Source organism: Trachypithecus francoisi, unplaced genomic scaffold (assembly GCF_009764315.1).
Source record: "Trachypithecus francoisi isolate TF-2019V2 unplaced genomic scaffold, Tfra_2.0 Lachesis_group5, whole genome shotgun sequence".
NCBI classification, from domain to species: domain Eukaryota; kingdom Metazoa; phylum Chordata; class Mammalia; order Primates; family Cercopithecidae; genus Trachypithecus; species Trachypithecus francoisi.
In genome coordinates, this window is record NW_022681470.1 from 59,560,173 (window position 1) to 59,577,963 (window position 17,791).

Below are 17,791 nucleotides of genomic sequence, written 5' to 3' on the forward strand. Positions count from 1 at the left end.
AAGAAACTTAAAGAGATGCCAGTTAGTGTGCAATGTGTGTTCCTGGGTTAGACAAACAGCCATAAGGGACATTTTTGGGACAACTAGGGAAGACTGGGTAGGTTATTTTGCTGCCTTTGATATTTATTCTGAGAGGATTAAAACTGTTAGGGCATAAATGTTCTGATGGACACTTAAGAATGTGACTCATAAATTAATGCTATTCCTATGGTATTTAATTTAGAAATCCGAGTGCTTCCTATGTGTAAAGCAGAATACTGCCTAACATTTTAAAATAAATAATCCACTAAATAGAAAATTGTTCCTTGTTGTTAGTCATGTCTATTAGTCCTTAAATATATGATTCAAAAAAAAGGTAGGCTACTTTTTCAGGAATGAAGCAAAACTTGCCTTTTGCCCTTAATGGCACTGTTACAAACATAGTAAAAGTAGCATATACATATAAAATATGAAGGAAATAAACTCATCCAGAAGCATGCCCTTGCTTTCTGATTTTATATGCCAACCTCTCCTTATTGCCATGACCTCACCTTCTGGCTGCTAGCAATCATGGAATAAAAAGGAGGACCATGACTAAAACTAATTACTACAGTACCAACTATCATTGACAATTGCCTGCATCTAAAACTCTCATTAATGAAGTTTACGTCCATAGTAAATACTTTGTTTCTTTTTGTTTTTTTTTTTTGGCTTGCTGGAGTCAGTCCTTAATTATGTAATCTCCTCAAACAATATATCTTCTTTTCCCTATTAACAAGAACAGATGCCCAGATGCAAACATTTGTCTAGAATTGTCCTATTTGGTACTTCTTGTTAGCAACTAGCCAATTAGCACCACTTAAAATTACACAAATATTCAGAAAGCCAGATAGTATTTTTATTTCTAGAATTTGAGGACTTCAACAAAACAGAACTTGAGACTTTTTTTTTCTCAATAGGTCAGTAACACCTATGATGATAAGAGATAAGGGAAGACATCCCCCATCAAACACTTTTCAAATTAAAGTCATTCAGTCAGTTGTCTGAAAACTGGGAAAATCATATTAAATGCATTCTTTTTGTACCCTAACAATGCTACAAGTGAACTTAATTCTTTTTTTAAACTTATATACAGGTCAATAAGTATAACATCCAGCATAAAACCACAAATACTTGGTGGAAATGACTTTAGATACTTTGGAACTGGGTAGGTTTTTATTTCTTTTGTAGGGTTGGGAGGGTACTTTAAAGTCACTACTTCATGAAAATCCTGGGCCTTGGGGCTTAGTTTGGGCATTTAGTCATATAACTAGATTCGTTGAATCTGCTATTACTGATTGTCTGAACTTCAAAGTTGTGGACAAGCCAACAAGAGGTAATCACACTTACCAAAGAGTAGAAAACTATTTTCTCTCACTACTTCATTGTTAGCTCTTTTGCTTCAATCTGCAGTCAAGTACTCAAGTTTGGTATGAAAGACTCCCCAGCTCCCAGATAAAGTTGGTGACACTGTCTAAGCTTTAAATATTTGAGACAACTGGTCAGGATAATAGCTGGTAAGTACATCCAAATAAGTATGAATAGAATTAGTCTTCTGGTCAACCCCTAAAATACTGAAACTGTGCAGCGAGATCCAACATATTATTCTTCACAACTTTCCAATATTGCTCTTTCTGGATGCACTTACACATTCTATATATACTTTTTAAAACCAACCTGCAGGGCCTCTACATCCTGAAGCCAGTCTCTGGCTCTCTGCACTGAGTCTTTCAGAGCTGCACCATTGGGCAGATATGCGGGGATCTCTTCGATTTCCCTTACTGCCGTAGCAAGGCTATTCAATGAATGCCGTGGCCTACAAAATGCAAACAAAGACTTCTTAGTATTTTATATGATGGTTCATTTTTCTTTAAATGGTTACCAAAAAGACTAGCATTTCAAAGGAAATTCAGTATGGCAAAGAAATTTTTTCAAACGGCATTGTCTGTTCCTGTTGAAAATTATCTGCACTGTTTTCTTGCAGAACAGTACCTACTGACTCTCAGACATTTCTCTGTAAGACTCCTTGGAACCATATTTATTAACTGTGAGTTTAAACAGCTTCACCTATTTGTAAATATTTTCCTCTCTCGAAGACAGGATATTAACAGGATCCAGGGAAATTTTATTAAACCAACTCTAGAAAAGGTATATCCAATTGAATTATTCATTTTATAATCAGTAAAATAAGAAAAATTAACATTCTTTTATTCAGGTCCCAAAGCAGCTCCAAATATCTCAGCTATTTCTACATGTCTTCCACATGCATAATAACCGCAGCTACTGAGCACGTGCCATACACCAATTGTTTAAGATAGAGATAACTGTCCAACCTTCCCAAAGAAAGAGAAGTCTGCTTTTTCACCTGGCCTTGAGGAGACTCTTGGCTTTGTCGTCCCAGTGCTCTGACACTGTGAGCAGTTCCTGCAGCCGGGCCATAGCCTTCTCCACTGCTGAATATGGGGCCAGCCCTACCCCTAGGTCTATGAGACGTCTCATATCATCTAAAGTAAGGGAGCTGGGGTCTAGGCAAGCTTGCTGCACCTCTTCCAGCCAACGGGCCTGTTCCAAACGGATACGCATCTCAGCAAGCTGTGGAAGTTCAACATCAAAATCAAAGCTGACATCTAGCAAGTCCTGCAGCTTCGCAGCACTAGGCATTTCCTCAGACAGTAGTTTCTGACTATGCTGTTGAAAATCTTCTACACGATTCAAGAGATCCTAAAAAAATACACAGGTTATTGCATTAAAACAGTAATTTCAGTAATTGGCTTCTTTCAAACTTAGAATCTTAAATTCATATTCACTGAGATACTCTTAACATCTCATTTAATTTTAGTAATAATATAGGTAAATAAGATAATACATAAGCCAATTGACAGCAAACACTAAGCAACTATAACGGAGACCTTATCCCAACTTGAACTAGCTGAGGTCACTTTCTTTCTTTTTTTTCTGCAACCTCTGCCTCCCAGGTTCAATCGATTCTCCTGCTTCCAGCCTCCTGAGTAGCTGGGACTACAGGCACGTGCCACCATGCCCGGCTAATTTTTGTATTTTTAGTAGAGATGGAGTTTCACCATATTGGACAGGCTGGTCTTGAACTCCTGACCTGGTGATCCGCCTGCCTCAGCCTCCCAAAGTGCTGGGGTTACAGGTGTGAGCCACCATGCCCAGCCAAGGTCACTTTCAAAGGAAAAATTTCCAAATTTATTTCCCCTCTGTGGGCCTACTATTATAATCTCTTTATATACACATACCACTCAATGTTTTTTTTTTTTTTTTTTTTTTTTGAGACGGAGTCTCGCTCTGTCGCCCAGGCTGGAGTGCAGTGGCCAGATCTCAGCTCACTGCAAGCTCCGCCTCCCGGGTTCCCGCCATTCTCCTGCCTCAGCCTCCGGAGTAGCTGGGACTACAGGTGCCCGCCACCACGCCCGGCTAGTTTTTTTTTTTGTATTTTTTAGTAGAGACGGGGTTTCACTGTGTTAGCCAGGATGGTCTCGATCTCCTGACCTCGTGATCCGCCCGTCTCGGCCTCCCAAAGTGCTGGGATTACAGGCTTGAGCCACCGCGCCCGGCCTCAATGTGTTATTAAAAGCATCTGCAAATAAATGTACATACTAATCATCAAAGATTACTTAGTAATGTCAATCGAGTTTATATACAAAATACAGCATTACCAAAGTATTCTCCCACACATCCCTCTATGTTACCTTTAGCAATGGTGTCTGACTGAGGACACATGGAAGAGCATACAGCTGTGTTACAAACTGCCGGAGCTCATTCACTGTCAACTGATTTTGGGATTTCCCTCCACCAGATCGGTATCTATAAAAACAAAGGCCCAAGGAAGCCATATAAGAATACATATATATGTCCACCACACCCAGGTGGTCACAGAAATTCAAGACACAACAGGTTTCCAAACATAGGTGCCAAAGAATCCAAACTCAGTCAGAAGCACATACCTAGTTTGCCTTTTGCCATTAAGCAACTGCTGCGCAACAGAGGCACACTTCTCTGCATCCTGTGTGACTAGGCGAAGGTGTCGCAAAAGATCATTGTCTGGGAATTTCTTCATTTCAGATTCTTCAATTAAAGCCTTGAAGCTGACAAGGCCTAGGAATGAAGAAAAAGTCATATTTTCTGTAATCATTATGTTTATTACTACTGGTATGAAAATCAGAGGAGATTGCTTTTGTCAGTTCTTGTCTAGAAATGTAACTTCAAATTCTTGCAATGCTTTAAATTATTAATAAATTTGTTGATTTGATTTTTCCAGGGCGGTGGCTGAACATGGAGTTTTTTAAACAAGTGCCTAGAGTTGAATTTAAATATAAAAATGCTAAGACCTGACATGTGTTAGGGCGGGTACAGTGGCTGAAGCCTGTAAATCCCAGCAATTTGCGAGGCCAAGGCAGAAAGATCAGTTGAGGCCAGGAGTTCAAGACCAGCCTGGTCAACACAGCAAGATCTCATCTCTACAAAATTAAAGAACTTAGCCAGGCATGGTGGCACACAACTGTAGTCAACTATTTGTCAACCTAAAGCAGGATTACTTAAACCCAGGATTTCAAGGCTGCAGTGAGCCATGACCATGCCACTGCACTCCAGTCAAGATGACAAAGCAAGACCCTGTCTCAAAAAAAAAAAAAAAAAACCTGGCATGTTCACAATAGACAAAAAGAAGAAAACAACTGACTTATGAAAGCAAAGTAAATATAAATCTTACTGTGTGGCTTGAACCACTTCTTCCTCCTGCATTTTATTCTACAGTTAGTGAGTAACTAGTATGCTCAGTGACTAGAGCACAGTAGACTCAGAGACAATGATATTGCTCCTTTCCCCTAAATAAAAGGGGGTGGAGTTATGTGTTGGGCTACAGAAATGAAAGCAAGTGAAAACACTCTGAAAGAGAAATGAACCAGTACAAAAACAGACACACAGACCAATAGACCAGAATAGAGAACCCAGAAATAAAAATGCACACCTACAACTATCTGATCTTCAACTAATCTAACAAAAACAAGCAATGGAGAAAGGATTCCCTATTCAATAATTGGTGCTGGAATAACAGCTAGCCATATGCAGAAGATCAAAACCGGACCCCTTCCTTATACCATATACAAAAATTAACTCAAGAGGAATGAAAGACTTAAATGTAAAATCCAAAACTATAAAAACCCTGGGTGACAACCTAGAAATACCAGTCAGGACATAGGTACAGGCAAAGATTTCATGAAGATGCAAAAGCAACTGCAACAAAAGCAAAAACTGACAAATGGGATCTAATTAAAGAGCTTCTGCACAGCAAAAGAAACTATCATCAGAGTGAACAGACAACCTAGAGAATGGAAGAAAATATTTGCAAACTGTACATCTGACAAAGATCTAATATCCAGCATCTATAAGGAACTTAAACAAATTTACAAGAAAAAAATATTAAAAAGCAGGCAAAGGATACGAAAAGATACTTTTCAAAAGAAGACATACACATGGCCAACAATCGTATGAAAAAAAGCTCAAAATCACTGATCATTAGAGAAATACAAATCAAAACCACACTGAAAGGCTGGGTGCAGTGGCTCACGCCTATAATCCCAGTATTTTGGGAGGCCAAGGCGGGCAGATCACGAGGTCAGGAGTTCAAGGCCGGCCTGACCAACATGGTGAAACCCTGTCTCTACTAAAAATACAAAAATTAGTTGGGCATGTTGGCGTGTGTCTGAAGTCCCAGCTACTCAGGAGACTGAGGCAGGATAATTGCTTGAACCTGGGAGATGGAGGTTGCAGTGAGACGAGATCATGCCACTGCACTCCAGTCTGGGCGACAGAGCGAGACTCGGTCTCAAAAAATAAAAATAAATAAATAAATAAACACAATGAGATATCATCTCACACCAATCAGAATAGCTATTATTAAAAGTCAAAAAGTAACAGATGCTGACAAGGTTGTGGAGAAAAAGGAACTCATACACTGTTGGCAGAAGTGTAAATTCGTTCAACTATTGTGGAAAACAGTGTGGCGATTCTTCAAAGATCTAAAGACTGACATATCATTTGACTGAGCAATGCCATTACTGGGCATATACCCAAAGGAATATAAATCACTCCATTATAAAGACACGTGCATGTGCATGTTCACTGCAACACTATTCACAATAGCAAAGACATAGAATCAACCTAAATACCCATCGATGATAAGACTGGATAAAGAAAAATGTGGTACATATACACCATGGAATACTATGTAGCCATAAAAAAGAATGAGCTTGGCCGGGCGCGGTGGCTCAAGCCTGTAATCCCAGCACTTTGGGAGGCCGAGACGGGTGGATCACGAGGTCAGGAGATCGAGACCATCCTGGCTAATACGGTGAAACCCTGTCTCTACTTAAAAATACAAAAAACTAGCCGGGCGACGAGGCGGGCGCCTGTAGTCCCAGCTACTCGGGAGGCTGAGGCAGGAGAATGGCATAAACACGGGAGGCGGAGCTTGCAGTGAGCTGAGATCCGGCCACTGCACTCCAGCCTGGGTGGCAGAGCAAGACTCCGTCTCAAAAAAAAAAAAAAAAAAATGAGCTCATGTCCTTTGCAGGAACATGGATAGAGGTGGAGGCAATCAGCAAACTAACACTAGGCACAGGAAAGCAAATACTGCATGTTCTCACTTATAAGTGGGAGGTAAATGATGAAAACACATGGATGCGTAGAGGGGAATAACACATGAACACATACAGGGGAACAACACACAGTGGAGCCTATTGGGAGGGTAGAGGGCAGGAGGAGGGAGAGGGTCCAGAAAAATAACTAATGGGTCATTAATAATAACCTGGGTGATGAAATAATCTGTACAACAAACGCCCATGACACAAGTTTATCTATGTAACAAACTTGCACATGTACTCCTAAGCTGAAAAGTAAAAAACAAAAAACAAACTATATTTTCATAAGAAAAAAGAGAGAGAGAGATAAAAAGGGTAGTAGTGACTTTCAAAGGTAATGACAAGTGCCAGGGACCTTAACCTTAATTAGAACTAAGAAGTGATAAACTACCATTTCAGAGACTCCTGATTTAGTGTCATGCTGCCTTTGTCACAAGATGTTTTGTTTTGTTTTGTTTTTTTTAAGAAGATTGCAATGTCTTTGTAAGAAATGTGAAATTTTTATTTCTGAGACAAAAATAAAGGTTTCCTAACAATATCGTTTTTGTTAAGTAAGTAATGTTGCACAACTCATATACCAAAATTTCACTATGATGCAAGGGCATCTGCATTATCCACTCTCGGTTTTAAAACCTTCTCTGCTGGTGCTCTGTAGACCTGGCTACGTAGAGGGGATAACCAAGGATGAGGTCAGGCTGTTTCAAGAAATGTTTTGACTTTAATTTGGCTACATCACAATGAGCCCCAATTTGCCAATCATCAAGTCACTTTATGTATCACATACTTTTCTTCTTGTTGATCTTTGCCTCCAAAGCTTCATTCACATTCAGGGCCCATTCGTTGTAAGATTCTGCTCGAAGCTTCAATGCATTCATCATAGGGTAGAGATCATCCAGCGTGTATCTATACCTGGAAATAATACCACCACACTTAGCTTTGAGACGTGTAGCTTTGGAGAAAACTAGATGTTTTATATTTAACATTTCAGCCCCAGAACTGCGATGTCATTAAGCTTTTAGTAACGATCAACTGTTTTCCATAGGAAAAAAAAAAAATCATTCTTCCTACTTACCGCAATTTATATTTATAAGGCGGACAGGGACACAATTCTTTCACATGATGCAGGCAAACAAGCAGGCCAGGTTTACAAGAACAGGAGATGGCAGACATGAAGCACGTAGTTTTGCATTTTACACACTGACGTTCATCATCTGGCAATAGCTCAAAATCCATTCTTTCCGAATCAATCACTCCCTAGAATAAAATATACTTTAGAGAGACCTCCAAAGGATAATATAATCCACCAGCCCAAGACAAGCATGCAGTAGCACTTGAGTTTAAAAAAAAAAAAGCCTTACCAAAATAGAGATGCATGATTTTAAAACGTGTGGCATACAAGAAACAAATGACCTAGCAAATATAGGCAAGTTCATTTGTCTAGGGAGATCTCCTTTTTCAGACAAGGCAGGTCCTTATGTTTGGTCATTCTGATCTGAGTATGAACACCATAGGACTGTAAAACTACTGAGGTTTGTTGTCTGTTCTACTCCAAATTAGCCTTGTCCACATTTTGGGTATAGATAAGAACAAAAGAAAGGAATATATTTCCTACTTCTGAGGAAATATGGAGAATCTATTAAAAGGACAAAAATAAAAGGAAAGAACATGGGACAAGTGGAAAAGACTATCATGCAGAAATTTTGGGAAGATGCTGAGTGGTCTCTTAGCCTTTTACAGGAGGTTATCTGAAAGGATATCATTACCTGAATAGTTAGAAAATTTGTGCAATAGGAAAGACTAAAGCCATAATAAAACATTTCATCCAAAAAGACTGTCAGGAACAATAAGATCTTGAACCAGTAAATTTCAACATAATCTGTACCACGGAACAGCTAGAGAACCCTTCTTGGATATACCTTTTGTCATTCAAAGACCAAACTTCTATCACCTTTTTTTCCCTATCTAAAACTGGATCCTAATCCAGTCTTGAGAATGCCAATCAGTTTATGAACCACTGGGCTTCTTCCTTTTATTCTCTTATCCTGTATTTTAACTTTTTAACTATTTCATATCTGCCAAGTATATGGGCCAACAAAGATGAGGAAGGTAAGGAAAATGCTAATTTGATTTTGGTTTTATTTTTGAATTGGTCATTAAAAAGGACTTCATGAGATGGAGAGTTAAAATTTTGTTTAAAATAAGATTAAGGACCAATTCTATGGATTTTAGTTGAGAATGAATCATGTAGTTCATACCCAATTTTAATGTGTAAATTCCATATCTGGAAAAAGTCTCAGAGTTCTAAAAAACTGAGCTACCATTTTTGATGTAAGACTTTGGTAAGTCACTTAAACCCTCTGGGCACTATTTTCCCCCCAACTGTACCATAAGGGGGGAAGGTAGGTGACCTGCTGTTAAACTATAATGGACTGCAGAGAGCCAATATTCTGGGATTCTACCTAAAGAGGCACATTTTAAAAACAAACGAACAAATAACAACAACAACAAAAAACAGTATTACTATTTGCAGATATTATTATTACAAAAGAATCCATGAAAAAGCTACTGGAAATTAAGTGACTTTAGTAAGGTCTCAGGAGACAAGGTCAATATACAAGTCAATTGTCTCTCTAAATACTAGCAATAAACCATTAGAAATTCAAAGTTTTTAAAAGTACAATTTATAATAGTGCCAAAAAACATGCAATATAAAATCATACTATGTTCATGAATTGGAAGACTCAATATTATTAAGATATCAATTCTCCCCCAAACTATCCATAGTTTCATGCAATGTCAATCAAAATTCCAACAGGAATTGATTTGGCAGGAATCGGTAAGTTGATACTAAAATTTACATTTAAAAAAAAAGTAAAAGAGATAAAACAAATTAAAAAAAAAAAAAACAAAGTTGGAAGCTTCATACTACCTGATTTCAAGACTTCTTAGAAAGCTACAATAATCAAGACCATTTGGTATTAGCAACAGAATAGATGCACAGATCACCAGAACACAACAGAGTCCAGAAATAGACCCATACTTATATGGTGAATGGATTTTCAACAAAGGTGCCAAAGCAATTTAATGAAGAAAAGACAGTCTTTTCAAGAAATGCTGCTGGAAGAACTAGATATCCACATGTTAAAAAATGAACCTTGACTCATATTTTGAAAAACAAAAATTACTTGAAATAGATGAAAGACCAAAATGTAAAACTTGATGACTTTGTAGGAGAAAAATCTTTGTAACTTTGGATTAGGCAAGATTTGTTAAATAGGAAACCAAAAAACCATGATTCACACAAGAAAATAATTAACAAACTGGACTTCATCAAAATGAAAAACTCCTGCTTGCTGAAAGACACTGGTAGGAAAATCAAAGACAAGCCACAGATTGGGAGAAAATATTAGCAAAACGCCTATCTGATTAAAAAAAAAAAAAAAAAAAAAACTGGTATGCAGAATGCATAAAGAATTATTACAACAATCAAATTTTTTTAAAAAATAAAGGGCAAGCCGAGTGTGGTGCTCACACCTGTAAACCCAGCACATTGGGAGGTTGAGTCAGGTGGATAGCTTGAACCCAGGAGTTTGAGACCAGCCTGGGCAACATAGTGAGACCCTGTTTCTACAAAATATATATTTTTAAGGGGCAAAACATTTGAACAGCTACTTCAAAGAGACATATGTACATGTGGCAAATAAGATAGTGAATAAAAATTAAAACCACGAGATACTACATCTATTACAATGGCCTCAAAGAAAATATGCTTTAAAAAGACTACTTAAAATGATATTAAAGTGCATTAAGAATTTTACTAAATAATACCCAATGACAACATGCAGTTGGATTTCCATAAGCCTTACCAATTTACGGACAGTTTCCCTTAAAACTTTCTCATCCTCAATCATAATGGCCATGTCTTTCTGAACAGTTGAAGCCACTACAACATCTAGTACATCAGCCTTGGAAGCCATCTTGCAGATCATCTCATCGTGGGAAAACACACAATATCGATGAAGCGAGCGATAATGCTCCACACACTGTCGGCCTAATGGCAGCTGTATCAAAAGATAGAAAGAAAAAAATAACATTCATCTTTGTTCTATCTGCAAACACCTCTGACCCATTATCATCAAATTACCAAACATCACACTATGGGTCTTAACACGTATCATTTACCAACCCTAAAACCAGACTTTGGGCCAGGCGGATGGCTCACACCTGTAATTCCAACACTTTGGGAGGCCAAGCCTTGCATGAGTCTAGGAATTGGAGACCAGCCTGTGCAGTGTGGTGAAATCCCATCTCTACAAACAAATATTAGAAGGGTTTCGTGGTGCATGCCTGTAGTCCCAGCTACTCAGGAGGCTGACATGGAAGGATTGCTTGAGCCTGGGAGGTCAAGATTGCAATGAGCCATGATTACACCACTGCACTCCAGGCTGGGTGACAGAGCGAGACTGTGTCTCAAAAAATTTAAAAAAACAACACATCAGACTCCTAAGATTCCTAGCCTAGGCCCTAGGCCTTATTCATCTTTGCATCCCAAAGATCTATAATGTTACATATCTTAATTAAAAAGTGGTTTAAAAAAAAAAGACCCAATGTATTAACAAACAATGTAGAATCTAATTAGAAGTATGACCTTATATATCTCCTGAAATAGTTGTGCTGAACTGGTAAGATCAACCTACTTCAGAGAATAACACTCCAAAAAACTACATAATGGAAAATAAGTATAGATATAGCAAGTACCATTATGACAAAATAATAATTCATTAGCTTTAACAGCACTTAATCTAGATCTTTTTAGGTAAAAGTATTAATACAAATATAAAAATTAAACTTTACAACTAACTAAAACCAATGTGTCCTTAAATTGCAGTACTATAAATAATTTAAGCCAGTACTATACAAAGTATAGCCTTTAGACTGGAATTATTTATCAGTTTGCAATGAGATGCTGAGCTTCAGCCAGAATGTAAATCAACAGACTCCTTTCTTTATCAAGAAAGTCTTGCTACAAAAGAAAACACATCAGCTGAACTAAGCAGTATGCTTAGGTAATTCATGCTTGATTTACACTGTGGTACAAGTGCTTTATCTCATTGTGGACTGGTAAACAATTTGCAGACTGACCATTTGAGCAGTAATGGGTCAAGGCAACTACCCGTGTGACATTTTTTTTTTTTTTTTTTTTTTGAGACAAGAGTTTCAGTCTGTTGCCCAGGCTGGAGTGAAATGGGGTGATCTTGACTCACTGTGACATCCACCTCCTGGGTTCAAGTGATTCTCCTGCCTCAGCCTCCCAAGTAGTTGGGATTATAGGCGCCCACTGCCACGCCTGACTAATTTTTGTATTTTTAGTAGAGATGGGATTTCACCATGTTGGCCAGGCTGGTCTCAAACTCCTGACCTCAGGTGATTTGCCCACCTTGGCATCCAAAAGTGCTGGGATTACAGGCATGAGCCACTGCGCCTAGCCCACATGACACTTTAAAACATTATATTCAATTTCTCAGGAAAAATAATAAATTTGAAAAGGTTCACTAAAATTGTAATTACATACCCAATCAACAGTGCAGAAATTAACAGCCTCAGCAAAATTAAAACCCTGGTTAAAACCACTGTGGTAGGCTCTTGGAAATGTAATCACAAACTCCCCAGCACACTGATTAGTTCGGTAAACCTAAAGAGACAGAAATTGAAGATTTTTGAGTTTCTTAAAGAGTGACATTGTTACTAAAACCAATCTGGACACAGACTATTAGATAATTTCCAAAAAAAGGCAACACTCTGAAATTGAGCCAGAAGAAACAAATTACTATAGTAGAATATCACCTGGTAAAACTAATTTATGTCACAAGATGGAGCAGTATCCCAGACTACCAAAGTTGATTAGTATCTGAACACAAAACAAATGTGGCCATATTAAGGTTTAAAGTATAACTTTTAAAAACAGCTACAATAAGAATATCCTAATATATTATTATTACCCCCAAAGTAGTATCTTCTACCACCAATTAAAGCAATCCCACTCTATTTCAAGAATCTCATAACATACAGAGCCCCTCCTCATTTGGAACTCAAACTTATCTCCCATCATTCCCTTCTTCCTACCACCACCCTCATTCCAAAAGTACCTATAATGCTCTAGGCACACAAATCCTTACACTGAGCTTATTATTATATAATAATATTAGATTTCCTTTTCAAGCCTCTATATTTCTACACCAATGCTTACCTAGTGTATGGTCCCCCAGAACAAAAGCATCAACATCCACTAGGATGGAAATGCAAATCATCAAGCCCCACTCAGACTAACAAAATAACAGGATCAGAAATTCTAGGGGTGGAGACCAGCCATCTGTGTGGTAATATGGCCTTCAGGGTTCTGTTAAAAGACTACTACCCATCACAGGAACACCATATCTTCTACCTGGAATACTTCCTCCTTCCCTGACTCTGCCAAACATGTGATAATTTATCAGAGTTCCAGCTCCTACTACAGATGTCATCTCATTTATGAGCCCTTTCTGATTCCCAATAGAGTTATTAGATCAGTCTCATAGTTGACACCACTGTCAAACGAAACCACCCGTCGATTATCTGTATAAACATTATCTTTTACCTCGCATTGTGAATCCCTAAATGCACAAGGAGTTCATTCATCTATCTCTGTAGGTCCAGAATCTAACCCCAGGAGGCTTACTCAATTATTAAAGAACCAGGGTCAGGTCTCAATTAAAGCAATCTACTCTTAACAAATTGGAAAAAACCGTTAACATAAGGAAATTTCAAAATATCAATGAGAAAAATAACAACTATGAGGAGATGGTGAGATTGTGGTGCTTACTGGTGATTATTTTCTAAGCTACGGTCTATGCATAATTTATAATGCCTCAAAAGTCCTTTCTGTTGTCTCCATTGACTAGCCTATGAACCCAAAAGCATAAAATTTAGGTCACAACAAGTTCCAGAATTCACTTTAACACTGTAAATGTATCATTGACATTTGATTTAGCTAAGATGGACTCTTCATACATTTCAATATGGCCTCCCAAATGTCTTCAGAATATTCTCCAAAAGGAAGCCACTACAGTTGTGCACCACATAACAACATTTTGGTCACAGACAGACCACATATCAATGGTGGTCTGTAAGATTATAATACCGTATTTTCACTGTACCTTTTCTGTGTAGATACAACTAAATACACAAATCCTTACTATTGTGTTACAGCTATCTAAGGTATTCAATACAGTAACATGCTGTACAGATTTGTAGCTCAGCATCTATACCCTATACCATATAGCCTAGGTGTGTAGTTGGCTACACCATCTAGGTTTATGTACGTACACTCTATGAAGTTCAAATGACAATGAAATCACCTAGCAATGCATTTCTCAGAACACACCCCTGTTGTTAGGTGTCCCAGGACTGTATAGTTGTCACTTCATTTAGCAACCTCTAGACTTTTCGGTCTAGACTGTGAACCCTAAAATACAAGCTCAAGACCTTGAAATAAATTTTCACACACAAATATACTAAAACCAATGAATTACAATTATTACTTGCAAAGGAAGGCTGTTTAGCAATCTAGTTACTAGCTGCAACACATTAATTTTTATGGTATCTAAGGATCCAGTCCCACTGAGTAAATGTACAGTACCGCAGCAAAACAGCTGTTTCTGCTATCAAGTTATGCTATGGAAAACACAGAATCAAATCAACATCATAAAAAAGTGAATAAAAAGGAAAAAGAAGTGGTAAATTAAGCTTGAGTGGCAGAAGGATTAATCCAGAACATACAGGCACTTCATGAGTCATCAGGGTATTGGGGTTCATGATGGTCACAAGCTGATGGAGGAGATCTGGCTGGGACACAAAGAGTTCTGGAGCTAGTTTCTTCATTACATTTTCTAGCTGCTCAGCAGCATACCCTGGGACTCCATACCAGGTTTTTGGCTCACCCCTGGAAATAGATTATAAAAATAAATCAATCTGCAACACCAACACAAACAAAATGGGTTACCAGTTCATATTTTTCAGACTCGGCTTTGTAAGACTACGCTACAAAGGAATCTGCAAACTGACAAAGCATCATTAGAAATGTGAATGTGGGCCAGGCACGGTGGCTCACGCCTGTAATCCCAGCACTTTGGGAGACCGAGACGGGTGGATCACGAGGTCAGGAGTTCAACACCAGCCTGGCCAACATGGTGAAACTCCACCTCTATTAAAAATACAAAAATTAGCTAGGCATGGTGGCAGGCGCCTGTAATCCCAGCTACTTGGGAGGCTGAGGCAGAAGATTCAGTTGACCCCGGGAGGTGGAGGATCCAGTGAGCCAAGACTGCACCATTGTATTCCAGCCTGGGTGACAAGAGCAAGACTCCACCTCAAAAAAAAAAGAAAAAGCAAAAGAAAAAGAGATGGCCGGGCGTGGTGGCTCAAGCCTGTAATCCCAGCACTTTGGGGAGGCCAAGACGGGCGGATCACGAGGTCAGGAGATCGAGACCATCCTGGCTAACCCGGTGAAACCCCGTCTCTACTAAAAAATACAAAAAACTAGCCAGGCGAGGTGGCGGGCGCCTGTAATCCCACCTACTCCGGAGGCTGAGGCAGGAGAATGGCGTAAACCCGGGACGCGGAGCTTGCAGTGAGCTGAGATCCGGCCACTGCACTCCAGCCTGAGCGACAAAGCAAGACTCCGTCTGAAAAAAAAAAAAAAAAGAAAAAGAAAAAGAAAAAGAAATGTGATGTGAACATATGTAATGCATTTTTCCCCTTCAAGTATGAATGAACAGAAGACTTTCCATCTGGGGTCCTCTCCCCGCTCCCATTTTTATCTGATTCTTTAGAAAATGCAGACACCTAGAATTTCTTTTATTTTATTTTATTTTTTTTTGGAGACTGAGTCTTGCTCTGTTGTCCAGGCTGAAGTGCAACGGCGCAGTCTCGGCTCACTGCAACCTCCGCCTCCCAGGTTCAAGCAATTCTCCTGCCTCAGCCTCCTGAGTGGCTAGTATTACAGGTGCGTGCCACCATGGCCAGCTAATTTTTGTATTTTTAGTGGAGACGGGGTTTCACCATGTTGGCCAGGCTGGTCTCGAACTCCTGACCTCAGGTGATCCACCCACCTCAGCTTCCTAAAGTGCTGAGATTACAGGTGTGAGCCACCGTGCCCAGCTGGTATCTAGAATTTCTAAGAATATAAGGTATCGTATTCACTTCAGGATATGTTGTTACCACAGTTTCCTAAAGCAACTGACAAGGGAAGGCAACTCTCCATTTTTCTTTTCCCTTGCCCATTCTGGCAGACTAGGTTAAATCAAACACTAACAAGGCAATTAGCATTTCTAAGGAATTCTTATTCTTCAAAGGACTTTAAATTATCAAACAATTTATCTATATCATCCCTGTGAGGTACGGTAAATATAATCTTCATTTTACAGCTGGGAGCAACTGCCTAGGGAAGTAGAATTAATTCTATACATGTTTATGCCAATTCTCTTTCTTGTGGTACATCCTCAAATTCCTTGTTGTGAGGATTTGAGTGAGTCATAGATTTTCAATTTTTTTTTTTTTTTTTTTTTTTTTTTTTTTGAGACGGAGTCTTGCTCTTTCGTCCGGGCTGGAGTGCAGTGGCCGGATCTCAGCTCACTGCAAGCTCCGCCTCCCGGGTTTTACGCCATTCTCCTGCCTCAGCCTCCGAAGTAGCTGGGACTACAGGCGCCCGCCACCTCGCCCGGCTAGTTTTTTGTATTTTTAGTAGAGACGGGGTTTCACCGTGTTAGCCAGGATGGTCTCGATCTCCTGACCTCGTGGATCCGCCCGTCTCGGCCTCCCAAAGTGCTGGGATTACAGGCTTGAGCCACCGCGCCCGGCTCAAATATTTTTATACTTAGAAGAAAACAGATGTGAAGAAATGGCTTGAAGAGTTTAAAAAGTAAAGAAGCCCAAATATCTGCACATCCCTCCCACCTTGCCCCCTCAATGCACACACAAAGATAAGGCTCACTCTACTGTGCGTAGTGATACCTGAATTCAGCACAACAAGAGAGAGGCTGGTCATCACACAGACCTAGAGGACACTGTGGTGCTACTAAAATTCACACTTCTCCCAAAGGGGTATCCAGGCTACCACTGGCCATCAAATTCTAAGTAAAAGTTACTTTTACTTAGAATATGCTTTTTCTATAGGTAAAGACTTCTTTTTGTTTTGAGGCGGAGTTTCACTCTGTTGCTCAGGCTGGAGTGCAATGGCGGGGTCTCTTGGTTCACTGCAACCTCTGCCTCCCAGGTTCAAGTGATTCTCCTCCCTCAGCCTCCCAAGTAGCTGGGATTACAGGTGCACACCACCACACCCAGCTGATTTTTGTATTTTTTAGTAGAGACAGGGCTTCTCCATATTGGCCAGGCTGGTCTTGAACTCCCAACCTCAGGTGATCTGCTCACCTCGGCCTCCCAAAGCACTGGATAACAGGTGTGAGCCACTGTGTCCGGCCTAGGTGAAGACTTTTTTACTTCAGATAAAAACTACCGGCCGGGCGCGGTGGCTCAAGCCTGTAATCCCAGCACTTTGGGAGGCCGAGACGGGCGGATCACGAGGTCAGGAGATCGAGACCATCCTGGCTAACACGGTGAAACCCCGTCTCTACTAAAAAATACAAAAAAAACTAGCCGGGCGACATGGCGGGCGCCTGTAGTCCCAGCTGCTCGGGAGGCTGAGGCAGGAGAATGGCGTAAACCCGGGAGGCGGAGCTTGCAGTGAGCTGAGACCGGCCACTGCACTCCAGCCTGGGCGGCAGAGCAAGACTCCGTCTCAAAAAAAAAAAAAAAAAAAAAAAAACTACCTTTTCCCCCAGAAATACGTTGTTCTTGCAAGGTAGTGTGTGTGCAATTTCAGGGAATTCATGGATGCTCTAGGAATCTTAAGAACCACTGTCTTACCTGGGGGCACAGTGGCTCACGCCTGTAATCCCGGCACTTTGGGAGGCTGAGGTGGGCGGATCACCTGAGGTCAGGAGTTCGAGACCAGCCTTACCAACATGGAAAAACCCTGTCTCTACTAAAAATAGAAAAAATTAGCTGGGCGTGGTGGC

At 39.8% G+C, this 17,791-nt stretch overlaps 1 protein-coding gene across 3 annotated transcripts in view; it reads right to left on the reverse strand.

The window, feature by feature from the left end:
• The window catches only part of KDM5B (lysine demethylase 5B), an 87,124-nt gene that overhangs the window by 11,116 nt on the left and 58,217 nt on the right, over positions 1 to 17,791 (reverse strand). For all 3 annotated transcript variants that reach the window (XM_033200212.1, XM_033200214.1, XM_033200213.1), the window contains exons 12-20: positions 14,496 to 14,658; positions 12,253 to 12,372; positions 10,547 to 10,741; positions 7,753 to 7,934; positions 7,465 to 7,589; positions 3,987 to 4,137; positions 3,732 to 3,846; positions 2,384 to 2,739; positions 1,696 to 1,834 (exon numbers count right to left, since the gene is read on the reverse strand). In XM_033200212.1, coding sequence (XP_033056103.1) covers positions 1,696 to 1,834; positions 2,384 to 2,739; positions 3,732 to 3,846; positions 3,987 to 4,137; positions 7,465 to 7,589; positions 7,753 to 7,934; positions 10,547 to 10,741; positions 12,253 to 12,372; positions 14,496 to 14,658 — 1,546 coding nt within the window. The remainder of the gene's footprint in view (positions 1 to 1,695; positions 1,835 to 2,383; positions 2,740 to 3,731; positions 3,847 to 3,986; positions 4,138 to 7,464; positions 7,590 to 7,752; positions 7,935 to 10,546; positions 10,742 to 12,252; positions 12,373 to 14,495; positions 14,659 to 17,791) is intronic.